At 45.2% G+C, this 13,993-nt stretch overlaps 4 protein-coding genes across 4 annotated transcripts; 2 read left to right on the forward strand and 2 right to left on the reverse strand.

The window, feature by feature from the left end:
* Positions 1-979: 979 nt before the first annotated feature.
* GLAREA_01823 (Arabinanase/levansucrase/invertase) lies at positions 980-2,958 on the forward strand (the record flags this gene model as incomplete). Its single annotated transcript, XM_008089039.1, has 5 exons — positions 980-1,235; positions 1,333-1,368; positions 1,421-1,614; positions 1,683-1,918; positions 1,965-2,958. The coding sequence occupies 5 exons, from the start codon at positions 980-982 to the stop codon at positions 2,956-2,958; spliced, it is 1,716 nt and encodes a 571-aa protein (XP_008087230.1).
* A 1,371-nt stretch (positions 2,959-4,329) lies between these two features.
* On the forward strand, positions 4,330-5,541 carry GLAREA_01824 (Zn-dependent exopeptidase; the record flags this gene model as incomplete). The annotated part of the gene is made up of 1 exon (XM_008089040.1): positions 4,330-5,541. One exon carries the CDS (start codon positions 4,330-4,332, stop codon positions 5,539-5,541), a length of 1,212 nt encoding a protein of 403 aa, XP_008087231.1.
* A 483-nt stretch (positions 5,542-6,024) lies between these two features.
* Positions 6,025-6,746, reverse strand: GLAREA_01825 (uncharacterized protein; the record flags this gene model as incomplete). Its single annotated transcript, XM_008089041.1, has 3 exons — positions 6,025-6,257; positions 6,317-6,481; positions 6,722-6,746. 3 exons carry the CDS (start codon positions 6,744-6,746, stop codon positions 6,025-6,027), a joined length of 423 nt encoding a protein of 140 aa, XP_008087232.1.
* Positions 6,747-10,403: 3,657 nt separating this feature from the next.
* On the reverse strand, positions 10,404-12,160 carry GLAREA_01826 (Cytochrome P450; the record flags this gene model as incomplete). Its single annotated transcript, XM_008089042.1, has 3 exons — positions 10,404-11,379; positions 11,451-11,939; positions 11,997-12,160. The coding sequence occupies 3 exons, from the start codon at positions 12,158-12,160 to the stop codon at positions 10,404-10,406; spliced, it is 1,629 nt and encodes a 542-aa protein (XP_008087233.1).
* Between the last annotated feature and the right edge of the window lie 1,833 nt (positions 12,161-13,993).

Genomic DNA, 13,993 nt, shown 5'->3' on the forward strand with positions numbered 1-13,993 from the left:
ATACCTGCATAGAGTTAGTGCTCAATAGAGTTTTCATGGGCTTTCCGCTTTCTTCGCAGTTTATCTGGCAAGTTTGTAACTGTCTAGTCTTCCAGCCATCTGCTCCACCCACCTTTAATTCTTAAAGCATAAGGTTGGTTTCTTATTAGAGTTTGCAAAGTTAGATTTGCCTTTCCCACGCTTGAAAGGCCACTCCGAGTTCGGGTCCAAGCCACAAAACTTGACATCCAAAACTAAAGCGACCTCCACATCATCTCACTCGAGTACGTCCACAATAATGACGATTGAGGGGTCGGCATCGGTGGCGACCATCATCTCAACGATACCTGCATATTTTCCTCACCACATGAACGACAAGCTCGCCTAGTCCCCGCTCTTCTCGCCGTCCGAAGTATAGCCAGTCGGGTTCTGCTTTCCGACCATCTTGAACAGTTACCTATTCCAATACAGAAAGTAGGACGAAGAAATACATTTCACATGAATGTATTGCTGTACACTCCACGGAAGTGTCAATGTATATTGTATTCAAAGAACTCAACCTACAGGTAGTTTCAAGGGAGAGAAATTGCTCAGTGCATTGATGTAAGGAATTGAGTTTCGCTTGCAATTCCCTTCCCAATGGGATTCCGGATTCGCTCGAATTCTTTTCTTGTCTAGAACATGAAAAAGAGGTCGCTGCTTTTCTTTTCTCGTACTAGGCGTTCTTGTGTAAGTTCACGGCATCTAAGAACCGATCAAAAACTTCTAGCGTCCCCCAACGAGGGGTTGCATCCGTAAAGCGGGGAAGCCTACTGCCAGCTTGGAAGCTCATGATGATCAAAGGTACTAGACATGGGTAGCTCTCATAGGAGCTTGGTAGACATCTACAAGGTATGAATAAAAAGTATATAATGCTCGTCGGTCTCCCAATTGAACACTCAGGACTCCTGTCTCAATTACCAGAGCTGTCAAGGTCTAGATACGTACCGAACATATCACCATGATGCTCAAGAACGTTGTGTTTTTGGCTGCGGCCGTTGCCGCTCAAACTTCCATGGCACCTACCAATTCGACAACAGCTGCCGTTCCGACCTCAACCGTTTTCGACGAGGGTGTCCCTACTGATCAACCTATCGCTGGTGATTACAGTGGTGTATGGAGACCACAAGTCCATTTTTCGCCTCCTACTGAGTTCATGAATGATCCCAATGGAATGTTCGTTGATGCCAATGGAACTTACCATCTTTACTACCAATGTGCGTTATTTGGTCTCAGTGGTGGATTGAATCTTCGTCTACTTTACACTTGAAATTGAAGCTTAAAAAGGTCCCATATACTAATATCAATCATTAGACAACCCAACTGCGACCGTGGCAGGAAATCAACACTGTAAGCACAATATCTGACATTCTTATGCCACTTCTAATTCCTTTGTTTACAGGGGGCCATGCCACCTCTACGGATCTTTACCATTGGCAGAATCAAAAGATTGCTATCTTTGCTACAGAGAACTCTCAAATCTTCTCCGGATCAGCAGTCATTGATGTCAACAACACATCAGGCTTCTTTCCAAATCAAGATAATGGCGTAGTTGCAATCTACACTCTTAATACTCCATATGCTCAAGTTCAAGAGGTATGTCACTTCTTGCGCCATTCTACTGATTTCATGTTTCCGGGATCAATTAATAAGTGGGCAAATAGATTGCTTGGTCAATTGATGGGGGCTATACATTCGAGAAGTACTCTGGAAACCCGGTATTAGAATTGTCTCCCAACTCTACACAATTCAGAGATCCAAAAGTTGTCTGGTATGAAGATCATTGGGTTATGGTGATTGCATATTCTCAAGAATTCGTGATTGGAGTCTTTACCTCTCCAGATTTGAAAGAATGGACTCATGCTTCCAACTTTTCTCATCATGGCCTTCTCGGTCTTCAGTAAGCGTTACTCGCTACATACACTAACCAAGCTAACACGAAACAGATACGAATGTCCTAATCTCGTCCAAATGCCGGTGGAAGGCGGCGACCCAATGTGGGTTCTGACCATCTCCATCAACCCAGGCGCACCTCTCGGCGGTTCAATCACAGAATACTTCCCAGGCACCTTCAATGGCACGCACTTCACCGCCGTTGACGCAGCTGCCAGACTGGGCGACTTCTCCAAAGACAACTACGCCGGTCAATTCTTCTACGGCATCCCTCCAACCGAAGAACAAATTTACATTGGCTGGGCCTCGAACTGGGAATACAGTCAGGTGGTTCCCACCGGCCAATCTGAAGGCTGGCGCTCGGCCATGACCGTTCCAAGACGTACCAAACTCGCAAACGTTACCCGCGTAGGCTGGAACATGATGGATCAACCTTACGACCTAAGCCCTATCCTCGACAGCCCACTCGCTACCAACGACTCCCTCGGTAACGGCTCCATCTTTATCGACTACTCCTCCCTCGACTCAAAAGCAATCTACTTCCAATGCAATGTCTCCTCCATACCCAACGGCACTTACTCCATGGGAACCCTTAACTTCACCTTTTCGTCCTCACAAACACAAGAATCCGTCTCCGGAGGCTTCTTCTTCGGTGGCGACAATCCGTTCTGGATGAACCGCGGTAAAGTCCTCGGATTCGGCGAGACCAATCCGTTTTTCACGGATAAATTCTCTGTTGGAAATCCAATTAATGCGAATGGAACGTTTGTGCTCGAGGGGATCATCGATCGTAGTATTCTTGAAGTATTCTTGGATCAAGGGAGAGCAGTGGGGACGATGACGTTTTTCCCAGAGGGGGTTTTAGATACGATGGTGCTTAAGACAGCGGGCTTGAATGAGGGTGTGGTGGTTAGTGTGGCTGTTTGGGGGTTGAAGAGTGCGTGGGCGGAGTATGAGAATGAGGAGGGGATTGTGATGGGGAATGTTACGAGTGCTAGTAATAGTACGCAGGCTATGAGGAGGAATTTGGGTGCGAGGTTGTATTGATAGGGCAACCTAGATGATGTGAGAAGACAATAGATGCATGGTGTGTGTAGTAACAGGAAATGTTTGGATTATGTATATTGTAATATATCACCTTGATATACCCGTTTGTAAACAAAGCCCAAGTTTTTCAAAATGCGATACATATAGATACATCTCATTTTTACTATAGCCTACTACGTTACATATAGCACTAAGCTTATAACAAGCTGAATCAGTCTTTAAGGTACTACAATTGCTTAATTAATTAGATAATATATCATTTGAGTTCCCCTCTTATATTTACCCGAAACGTCGTTAATCTCTTCTTAGAATAATTTAATAATGGAAAATTATTACCGAGCCTAGGTTATAATCTTAGAGGGTATTTACATATTTGGCTATCTCTATTTTCCCCTCTGCGAAGTATACTTATCTTAGGGCCAAAAAAGTCATCCTCACCTCTTGAAGAGTACAGTTTTCAATATACCGATTTCTCAAAGTGTTTAGTTCGTTTCTTAAAATAAGTCTCTGGGAAGGTTAGGCACATTGAAACATGTTATGTCATTTTCCATCTGGAACTTATTACTTTGCAGCTTCAGGCATTTTCAGCTGCCCATGGAGCTCACCGAGCTTGACGCGAACTAGATTGGTGCGGAAGGAACTCTCTCCTTCTGTCAATCGATACAACTTGAGCGATCGCTCAAAAATGCCAACGACTTTGTCCCGAGGTAGCTGTAGTTTCTCGTTGATGGTGCTTAGAATCTGAAGGCTGTCTGCAGTCCTAAGCGGGTAAGCAGGTATGGAAGAAGATATATAGAACAGTACACTAACTTCATTGACTCCATATCATCGTCACTATAGTGCCTCTTGCGCCATGCCATCATTCATTGGACGCGCCTCTTCACCTTTGCCGAGGCCTATGAGACTACCTAGCACTTTCGATTGACTCGCGTATACTGGTTGTATCGAGCGAAGCAAACATGAACTAGCTAGGACCGACTAATTGATAATGGTAACCCATAATCTATCGAGACAACTCTTTGAAAGCGCTGGAAAAGCATGGAATGGAGATCGGTGGCCCTAAACAACCGTCCAATCGGCAGCCAGCTTGTGATTTTCTGGCTCTGCCACCAACCGGTTTTCCCCTCTCGATTCACTTGACTCTCGGGTACAAAAGGTATGCTGCAGGAATAATCAGCATCAAATCAAAAAGCCCAGAAATCACGGGGACGCCTCGCTATTGTCGCAAATGTCTAAGACAGAAATGACGGCTAGTATGTATCTTCCGGATAGTTGTGGACTCACTTATGTCTGACTAGTGCTAATTGGATGTGTCTAGTTCAAAGCCGTAATGCAGTACTGAAATCAATCCTCAATAATTGTCGACCAGACATGTCCGAATATGAGGATATATATCGTCACCTTCATAGCAATCCTGAATTGTCTATGCGCGAGTTTGATACAGCTGCACTAACAGTTGATCAACTGGGCAAGCGAGGATTTGAAGTCATCAGTGGTATTGGAGGTAGTGGAGTGGTTGCAACTTTTCGGAACGGCGATGGGCCTATTGTAATGCTCAGAGCAGATATGGATGCTCTCCCCGTAGAGGAGCTCACGGAGCTTCCCTACGCAAGCAGCAAAACTCAGATCGATATGTTTGGGAAAGAGCGCCCGGTAATGCATGCTTGTGGCCATGATGTTCATGTGACATGTCTATTGGCCGCCGCTGAATCTCTTCACAATGCGAGGGAAACGTGGTCCGGCACAGCCATTTTTCTTTTTCAGCCTGGCGAAGAAGATGGAGCTGGTGCTAGAGCCATGGTCGAGGATGGTCTGTTCGACAAGATCGATAAGCCTGATGTTCTACTCGGTCAACACGTGGTGCCAACAAAGTCAGGAACCTTGCAGATTCGGTCTGGAGCAGCACTTTCAGCCTGTGATTGTTTTGACATTCGCATATTCGGCAAAGGAGGCCATGGGTCTGCTCCACATCGAACCAAAGATCCGGTTCTTGCAGCGTGCTCGATTGTAATGAGGCTGCAAGGTATAGTTTCAAAAGAAGTTGACCCAGCCGAGTTCACCGTGATTACTTGTGCCTACTTCCATGCGGGCCGAGTGATCAATATTGTTCCTGACTTTGTCGATCTCAAGATTGATGTCCGATCGTACAATCCCACAGTACGGAAAACAGTCGTTGAAGCCGTCAAGAGAATGATATACGCCGAGGCAGAAGCTTCCGGACTACCTCAGAAGCCATCTATCAAAAAACCAGACGACATTCCATCCATAGTCAACGACAAGGCTGTGGCTGAAAAATTGATTGCCACTTTTGAAACCCAATTTCCCAGTCAGATTTCCGAAATGAAGCGAGATACAGGTAGCGATGACTTTTCAATATTTGCCACAGAGAAAGGAATTCCATGTGCTTATTGGAACATCGGTGGAACAGCTCCAGATACCTGGGACGATGCGAATCGCAATGGAACTTTATCAGAAATCCCAGCAAACCATTCTGCTTACTTTGCACCTGCCATCGAACCAACGCTAAAGGGTGGTACGGATGCCCTTACACTTGCTGCACTGGCTTTCTTGAAAATCATCTAAGATGTTCATCATAATGAATATGATACTTTACTTTCGTATAGCAAAACCTCGTCTTGAAAGGTACTTTATAAATTGGCTGTATGCAGATGACTTCATAAGTTATCTGAATTTATCTATCAAATAAAGCTAACTTCCAAATATGAGATAGTACTTTAAGTGACTAGCGGATCTTTATTAGCAGACTTGCGATGACTTCATTTTTTCCACTGATATTACTTACTTTTGTTCCAAAATAACCGAGATTGATTCCTCCTAGTCTATACTACAGTAATCTTTTATCAGAGTCCTCCAGATATACAGGCTTCAACGAAGCAATACCCCGAGTTTCGAACGCTCGTAAGCAGCCCCGAGATATCTAGACAGAATATGACTGAAATAATCGCTTGTTCGAAGATCCAGATCGCGAGCCCTCTTTCTTATGGTCACACGTTCCTTGCACGTTCTTAATCAATTTCCCTTCCTAAAAATTCTAGATTTGGATTTCTATATTGGTACAGCGTTGTGCCAGAACGTGTAAAGAATAGACTGAATCGTAAAAGCCGCCACCATGGCTGCGGCGCCGATCCAGAGACCTAGATGGCCTTGACCAAACTCCTGAAACTTCATACCGAAGAATGAAGTGATGATTGACATAGGTGAGTAAACAAATGCTAACAAGAACTTTGCTTTGGTCTTTTTTCCTTGCTGTATTGCCTTTCGAGATTCTTTCAGCGCTGCTGCATTAGTTATAAGGCTTACACCGTTATCGCATTTCTTAGAGAGCACATCAGCCCACTTAATAAGATCTCATAGTCTTTTTTGATGGTGAATTGCGCTTTGTCAGATTTCTCAGCGCCTTCTTGGGCTCTTGGCCATTTCAGAGCTCCTCGCTTTCCAATCCATTGGAGAGTCACTTCCAAGTGACTTGAACTACTATCCAAGATGGTTTTCGGGTTCTGACCTATATTGCAAAGTTAGAACCTGGTTCAATAGAATACATGCCTTTATTGCTTTGAGCCTCCATCAAATCTAAGAACTTCTTTTGCGAGGTTGCGGCAAAGAGTAACAATTCGGTAAGCGCGTAAAACGGATCACTTCGTATAACTTCGGTGTCAAGCATTGAACCGTATTACGATGGTACCAAGGTCGCACTCTGAAGCAGATTTTTTGCCGTTATTGTGGTGGTCTGCGTCTGGCTTACGCCACGATGATTGAGAGATATACATGTCGATACATTATTATGGGTTCGCTTTCTGGTCGAAGAGCGCGTCCTAGATCCATCCACATAATTACTTCAAAGTTTACTCTGCCATATAACCTTTTGGAAGGAGACTAGAAATACTTGCAGACTCAACCTCGCTTTGAGATATCTAGTACGCAAATAGACACATTGTGCTCTGGTGTGAAGATATTTTCGTCGTGGTACGAGAGACGTCGTACGACGGAGTCTCCAACAGTACCATACTTGCCTCCATATTTGCCTAATTGCTTTTGATAATTATCACTTAGTAGACTTATCTCGGCGATCTTCCTGGATCTTTTCCTCGGTTACAGCTGCCAGCTTGCCGAATATGTCAACCAGACAAATCCGGTCAACACTTCCACCTACAGATGAAAATTTCGCCAAATCACAAGCATCATCTTGGGTCTATGAAGAAGCAAGAGGGCTGCGCCAGTACTCGAGATCAAATTTGTATTGCGCGCTCGAAGCTTTGGCCTAGCTTGAAGAAGGCTAGACTCGTAGAAAGGGAAAATGACCAGTTCTTGTCTACAATAATGGCAATGAATGAGTTGGACGTAGAGCATCAACGTAAAACTCACTACAACTCAAAATCGTCTGATCTCCAGTTTCGGTATTGTGTGGGCGATGAGGAACGGAGATTGACGAGAATTGTGGTTATCTGAACTAGAAGGACTCCGGGGGCTGCCATTAAGGATCGCAGACAAATGCCGGTATATCAGCCCAGAATATACTTTATGACGGTTCGAGTGTGCGGTGAATCAGTTTGTATGTTAGTGTCGTTGTTCGCTGACAAATAGACCTTCTGTGTCGATACCAGAAAATACGGCTTGTTTCTAGACCTCTGCCTGCAATACGCTTTCCGGCCGACTCACCAGTAGTTGTGCTAGTTCCAGAAAAAGCTGTCCTAATCTGCTACTGCAGTTATTTGGGATGAATAGCCGACATGAGAATTGCTCATGAATATGCAACAACATAAATAACTCGGCAGGTGTGAAATGCAGGTATAGAAGTCCTCAAGCAGACATGCAACAACTTTGGAAATGGAAAATGCTCGGCTTTAGAGTATTAGCTGCAAGCTTGTAAAATAACATGCGAGTATCTTGCAGTCTCCTATTGCTTCTTTAAGGGGAACTTAGTCTGGCCTTCCGCAACTCGGGTCCGTCCATAGCAACCAAAAACCTCCCGCCTGGCACATAACAAACACATACCAGACCCACCACATTCACCACCCTCAATTTTATATTTCCAAATTCGTATATTTGCACCAACCAATAGCAGAAAAGCTTTACGATCCTACTTACATCAGAACTACCTCTGCCGCTCTTGTTAATTCGAAGTGGCTTTGGTACCCACCTCTTCGAGGCGGGAGGTAGGGGAGAGTGAGAAAGTGGTGCACAGCAACGACTATTGGGGAATTAACAAGCAACAATCCTTAACCGGGTTGCGTAAGTCTTGCCATTTTTTTCTACTGGAAATGGATGTGCGAGGACTTTTTTGGGGTCTTTTTTCCCTTTTGCACAACGACGGATTAGGCGAGGTCATCTACTTCAACTTCACTTCCAAGTCAAGTTCACCTCCAAGTATCGGGTGCGCAAAACCACAGTGGTGAAGTCATCAGATATCGCATGGCCAAAGCTGCTGCAAACCAGCACGTGAAGACTTTAGCTCTTGATTTTCAGAGAGCCAAGATCCCGATTACGACTTTTGCGTTCGAACCCGGTTTCATCAAGACGAAGCTGACGGGATGGAGAGGGAGAGTTGATATTGAAGAGACTTGTAAGGGAATGGTGGATATTATTGAAAAGATAACTCCGGAGATGTCTGGACAATTTCAGGATTATACTGGGGAAACTATTTCTTGGTAGCATGACTCTTTTTTAGGGTTACTATATGAAGTTTCGAAAACGCGATTGGAGGGAGAAATACAAACGGGCTAATTTGATGAAGTTCCAAGAATGCGCTTCGAACTACAGACCTGAGGGGTTCTCTTTGACGAAGTTTCGATGATGCACTTCAAAATGCGACCGTGGAGGATTACCTTTAGTGGGATTTTGATGGATTGAGCCCGGAATGTCTTTCCTTTGGAGGAAATAAAAAGTAAACATCTACGGTAAGAAAAGCATTAGCAGAGCGGAGTTATTACTCGCTAGAATGTTATAGATCTTGTCTCCACTTCAATATATCCACACAAACCGAATTATGTCTTGTTGACCACAAAACTGGTAACTCGCACATTTAGTCTTATATACTTAATAAAGTATACCTAGATATTAGCACCTACTAAAGATATCGCGCACCTTATTTCTTAACATTCTTTTAGTGCTAGTACTAATCTTTCGACCCTATTGATCTGCCTTATTTTAAAGATTTACTAATATATATGTGAATTCTTGATATTATCGTAGTATTTACAGTAAGCTAATATAAGTGTTTCATCCTTATAGGATAAGACTCTAAATTACCGTCTAAATTTCCCCTTCTTTATAGCATCTTCACTACTCACCTAGAGCAATACTTAGATCTTAACTAGTAACTTATAAATACCCGACTAAAGCACTTAAAACGTCTAATACTATCACGCTTCTCTGCTTGCGTTCGACTAGCTTTTTTTTGACAACAACTTATAGTTTTTGTGACGCAAGTGGAGAAATGCCAGATAACTAAGTTACTAAAGCATCCCGGTATAATATTCTGGTGGTTGTTATAATGAAATCATATACTTTATAAACGAATTATATAAAAACGTCTTGTGTTTAAAAAGTAAAGTAGTTATTTATAAGCACTTTTAGTTTAGATTCTGAATTCTTCACAGAGTAAGCACAAGTAAGTACTCATCTATAAACATCCAGGCTAGTATCCAAGATCTATTTAAGATAAACCGACAAACCTGACAAGTCGCGAGAGAGCATCCCACCTCACAAATCAATCCGACGTCTTCTCCTTTAACCAAAGGAGTCCAAAATAACTACCATCAAACACCATTCCTACCTCTACAGACCTAACCACATCTCCTTCTCCACCAAGCGCATATCCAGACACATACACCAAACACCATAACCTAAATCCAACCCCCAAGCCCCCTCAACCATCTCCCACGCAACCATCTCCCATAACCCCAACAAACCAAACCATTCACCTCCACCCCCTCGCCTCCCCAACAAAGCAACTCCAACCGACAACCCTCCCACCAAGCTTTCGTCTACCCAGCTCTGAACGAATCACGAGACCCGCCAAGTGACCTCTCGCCAAGTGAACTCCCGTCGCCAAGAAGCCACCCCCTTGAGCCTCAAACCGACGCTTGGTATGTACTGTATGACCCACCTCAGCTAGGCCGCGAATCTCTGGGATTGGTGCGGTTGCGCAAGTACTTGTGGCAACACACCACAGGACTTGTGAATGAGTAAAAGTAACAAAAAACGCTATGAGATTGATGTAAATTAGAATATAATTTGATTTGATGAATATAATCATTTTGATGGATGGTCTAACCCCGTATATACAATGCCAATACCACCAATATCAAGGAATGTCTATACACAAGATCCAAAGATGTGAGATCCCAAAAATAATCAGATCCCACAGGGTATATACGCCACGCCTCCAAACCAAGTGCCCAAGCAATCACAAACCCAAAGACCACTCACTCATCACCAAGTTCCTCACCCCCCACTACTAAGTTTTTGACTTCCTCCTCACCTCCCCTTCCCTCAACCGAAAAACTCCATTTGACATTCTCCCACCCCCTGCGTCGCTTCATACTAATATCCACATCCCCCTTTGGTTTCCTCACCGCCGTTCCAAGTTTCTGAAATGCCCTCTCAGGCACCCTCGAGCCAGAGACGTCGAAACCGAGAATAATAGCGCCAACAAAGGACAGAATCTCCGTGGTTGCGAAGTGTCGGCCAGGACAGAGATGTTTGCCTCCACCAAACGGGAAATAGCCTTGTGCTTGTTTGCGCTTGGTGTCTTTGTCGAGAGCGGCTTTGGTAGATGGTAAGAAACGCGCGGGGTTGAAGACGTTGGCATCGGATCCCCAGATCGCTGGGTTTGTGTGGGTGATTCCTGAGGGGAGTTGAATTACTGCTGGGGATTGGAGGGCGAATGAGGTGTTTGTTGCTGCGGATGCTAACGTGGCTGGCTCGACTACAGATCGGACTGATGTCGCTGCTCCTACAAGTCGGAGAGTTTCGTGGAATGAAGAAAGGAGTAGTGGGCAGTGTGATTGGAGTAGTGTCGCGTCTAGAATAGCGCGTTCTTCGCCAGTCCGGCACGACTTTTGGCGGCGGACAACCTTAGTGAGTTCGGATCGAATGGCGGTATGAAGTTCAGAGTCGTCTAAAATGTAGGATAGTTGCCAGAAAGAGGTGGAAACGGTATTGGTGGTTGCCAGAAAGAGTGTCGAGACCTCAAAATTGGCAATGTCGTCATCGCTGAAACCCCATCTCTTACACGATGCCAAATGTAACTGAATCAAGCCACTGGCTTGTTTATCATACCCGTTCGCGTAGTAGGACGCAAATGCCTTTTTGATTGCTATGCGCGCTTGGTACGCTTTTGGAGCTATAAATGTTGGCAGGAATTGTAGCATGAGAAGGGCCACGTCTCGCTCAAAGTGCCTATCAAATAAATGTATTAGCAACCACAATCTCGCGAGCTTAGCTTTGTGAAGAAGTAGATATCGACGTACCAGAGATCATCTATAAGCTCTGGGTTGCCAGTAAACGGATTCATTGGCCCATAGATGGCATCCGCAGAAGCTTCTGTAATGGTGTCCCTCATCCACCTGTAAAGCCCAAATACCTCTCCGTCATCATTAACCTCATTAAGTGATCCTGCGACTCCGTCCAAAACTTTGGAACTCAACTCTTTCAAACATGTTCCTGGCGATAGAGAGTCCATCATGATTCTATGGTCTTCGTTGAGAAAAGACTTGCCCCGGTTGCCGTTCAATAACGGCCCATTGGGATCGTATCCTGGTGCGGTTTCTCCGCGTATTATTTTCATTCCTTGCTGGCTTATGTTAAATAGTTTCTCCGACGATTCGACGACGAAGGAACCGAAGTCGAAGGTCTTTGCATTACGGTATGCGGCCTGTATTAAAGAAGGGTCGCAAATGACATATACCCGCGCCGAGAATATTCTTAATGTAAAGGCGGGCCATGTTGGACATTTACAGCTGGAGCCCGAGGTTAGCTCTCTATGATACCGGCCATTGAAGATCGGAAGCCTATACCTTAACATCTGCATGTATCCAACTTGCCACCTCAGCATACCTATTAGATGACCTATAAATGGTATCTTAGGATCCAGTTCAGGCGGCTCCATTCCCATTCTTTTGACTGGGTCGAACTTCTCGACCTTCTTCACTTTCTCGACCTCTGTCCTGCTGAAAGCCATTATTGTTCCCAATATCAACATTCCCACAAGCATGGTCGGAACCATAATGTTGCTGTCATGATTGTTGAGAGCGCCAACAGGCGTTATCGAAGGTAGAATCGTATGGTTGACCGGATACATCTTGCGCCAACTCCTCTAAACTCTGTCCCAAAGACAACTGAGGTCGTGAACCTCCTCTACTCCAGGACTGTCGCGTCATGGGATGGTCCAATTGAGAAAGTGGTAAGGGAGATGGGTGAATTGAAATGACCAGAGGAAGCAATTGAAGGAAAATCGGACAAAAAATCAAGGCTTTCAATAATACGTGGAAGCAACAAAGAGCATACTTGCCCGTCCAGCGAGGTGGGATGGCTTTTACCCGTTTGATGTGCAGACTAGAAGCAAGTTCTACAGTCAAAGCCCATGTTCAGAGCATCCTTCCAATCAAGCGAATGTTTCTTACCGGAAGGGACTGCTCTCCGCGCGGTCGTCTGGGTGGTGAGGAGCCGCGAAAGCAGTCCCAGACTTCATGATCTGCTGCGCTAGTTGCGGCAGCAAGATCAGACGCCCCGATGTGACGGTTTCCATGGCTTCTTTGGGATTTCGAGAGAGACAAAGGGAAACTGCAGCCGGATCGATTGGGTGGTGGCATGATGGTGTTGTCGAAGATTTGTTTCAATTGAGACCCTATGTGTCGGAAGTTCTATGGGCCGTGGTCTAGCGGCGCCAGCCTGGTCAGATTGACTGAGAGCCAATAAAGGACGGCTGGCAGAACTGCGCTTAAACAGATTTCAGCCTTGTTGAGAGCCTCAGGATGGAATATTTCTCCCTCACCTCGCTTCGATTCCGCTACCAAGTCATCCCTTTACCGTACGAGGTTTACGGGCGCTCATCCTATCCGTCCAACAAGCTTCGGCATCGTGAGATCCGGACGCTGAAAGGCACCTAAAAGCAAGCCTTCACAAGCTATCGATCGCCACATGCACGTAATGCTGCCAATCATAGAAAGTACCATTCTTAAAAGTGCCTAGGTACTGTACGAAAGGTGCCATTCCTTTCCGACCGAGTCGCTCGTGTAGACCACGAGGTGCAGCAGCTGCAGCTCACCGAGTCACCGCCATGAGCTTGAAGCTTTTTCTCTCATTGTCACGAGGGTAAGTGAGCTCACCTGCAAGAGCGAGGTAAATGTGCTCATGAGAAGAGAAGGTTTGAGTAACAAATGTCGACTACAAATGAGCTAGTCTTGAGCTAGCCCGGCTAATAAGATTTGAGCATTCAATTTGTTTGGGACAAGTGAGTGATCAATCCATGAAAAACTGTTTCCCTTTAAGTCCGTTCTTGATAACGTTGTCAACATCGTGCCCCAACATCTGCCTCACCAGCGCTTCAAACAAACTCTTGAGCTGGCACTCTGAATTGTTTGACGCTGCTCTGCTCTGTGTCTCACTCACGCGGGCCAAGGCTTCGGTTCGTACCGGGCGAAATGTCCGGTCCGGTTGACAGTCGGCCCGTGCTCTTCCGTAGCTTCTAAGTTGGTGACACCCGAAGTCTCGTCTCTACGTCCTTCTTCTCATGATTTTTTCTTCTCTCTGCACGTCGAGCTGTTGCAAATTCTGACCCAACTACCTGCTTGCTCCGCCTCTTCCAGGTACTTGGTGTGTTGTCGACTTGAAATCAACATTCTCACGATGCTCCATCGCACAGTTCCGCACCTTTGTATATTTCAAACGGCTTCATTGGGGGCAATCAAGTGAGTACAATCGTTCGTGCCACCGTCTGCGACGATCCTCCTTGGCTCTGGTAAAACGTTCAACGTGCAGAATCTTGTACACCCAGTGAGCACTCTCGTCGCAT

Source organism: Glarea lozoyensis (assembly GCF_000409485.1).
Source record: "Glarea lozoyensis ATCC 20868 chromosome Unknown GLAREA7, whole genome shotgun sequence".
NCBI lineage: Eukaryota > Fungi > Ascomycota > Leotiomycetes > Helotiales > Helotiaceae > Glarea > Glarea lozoyensis.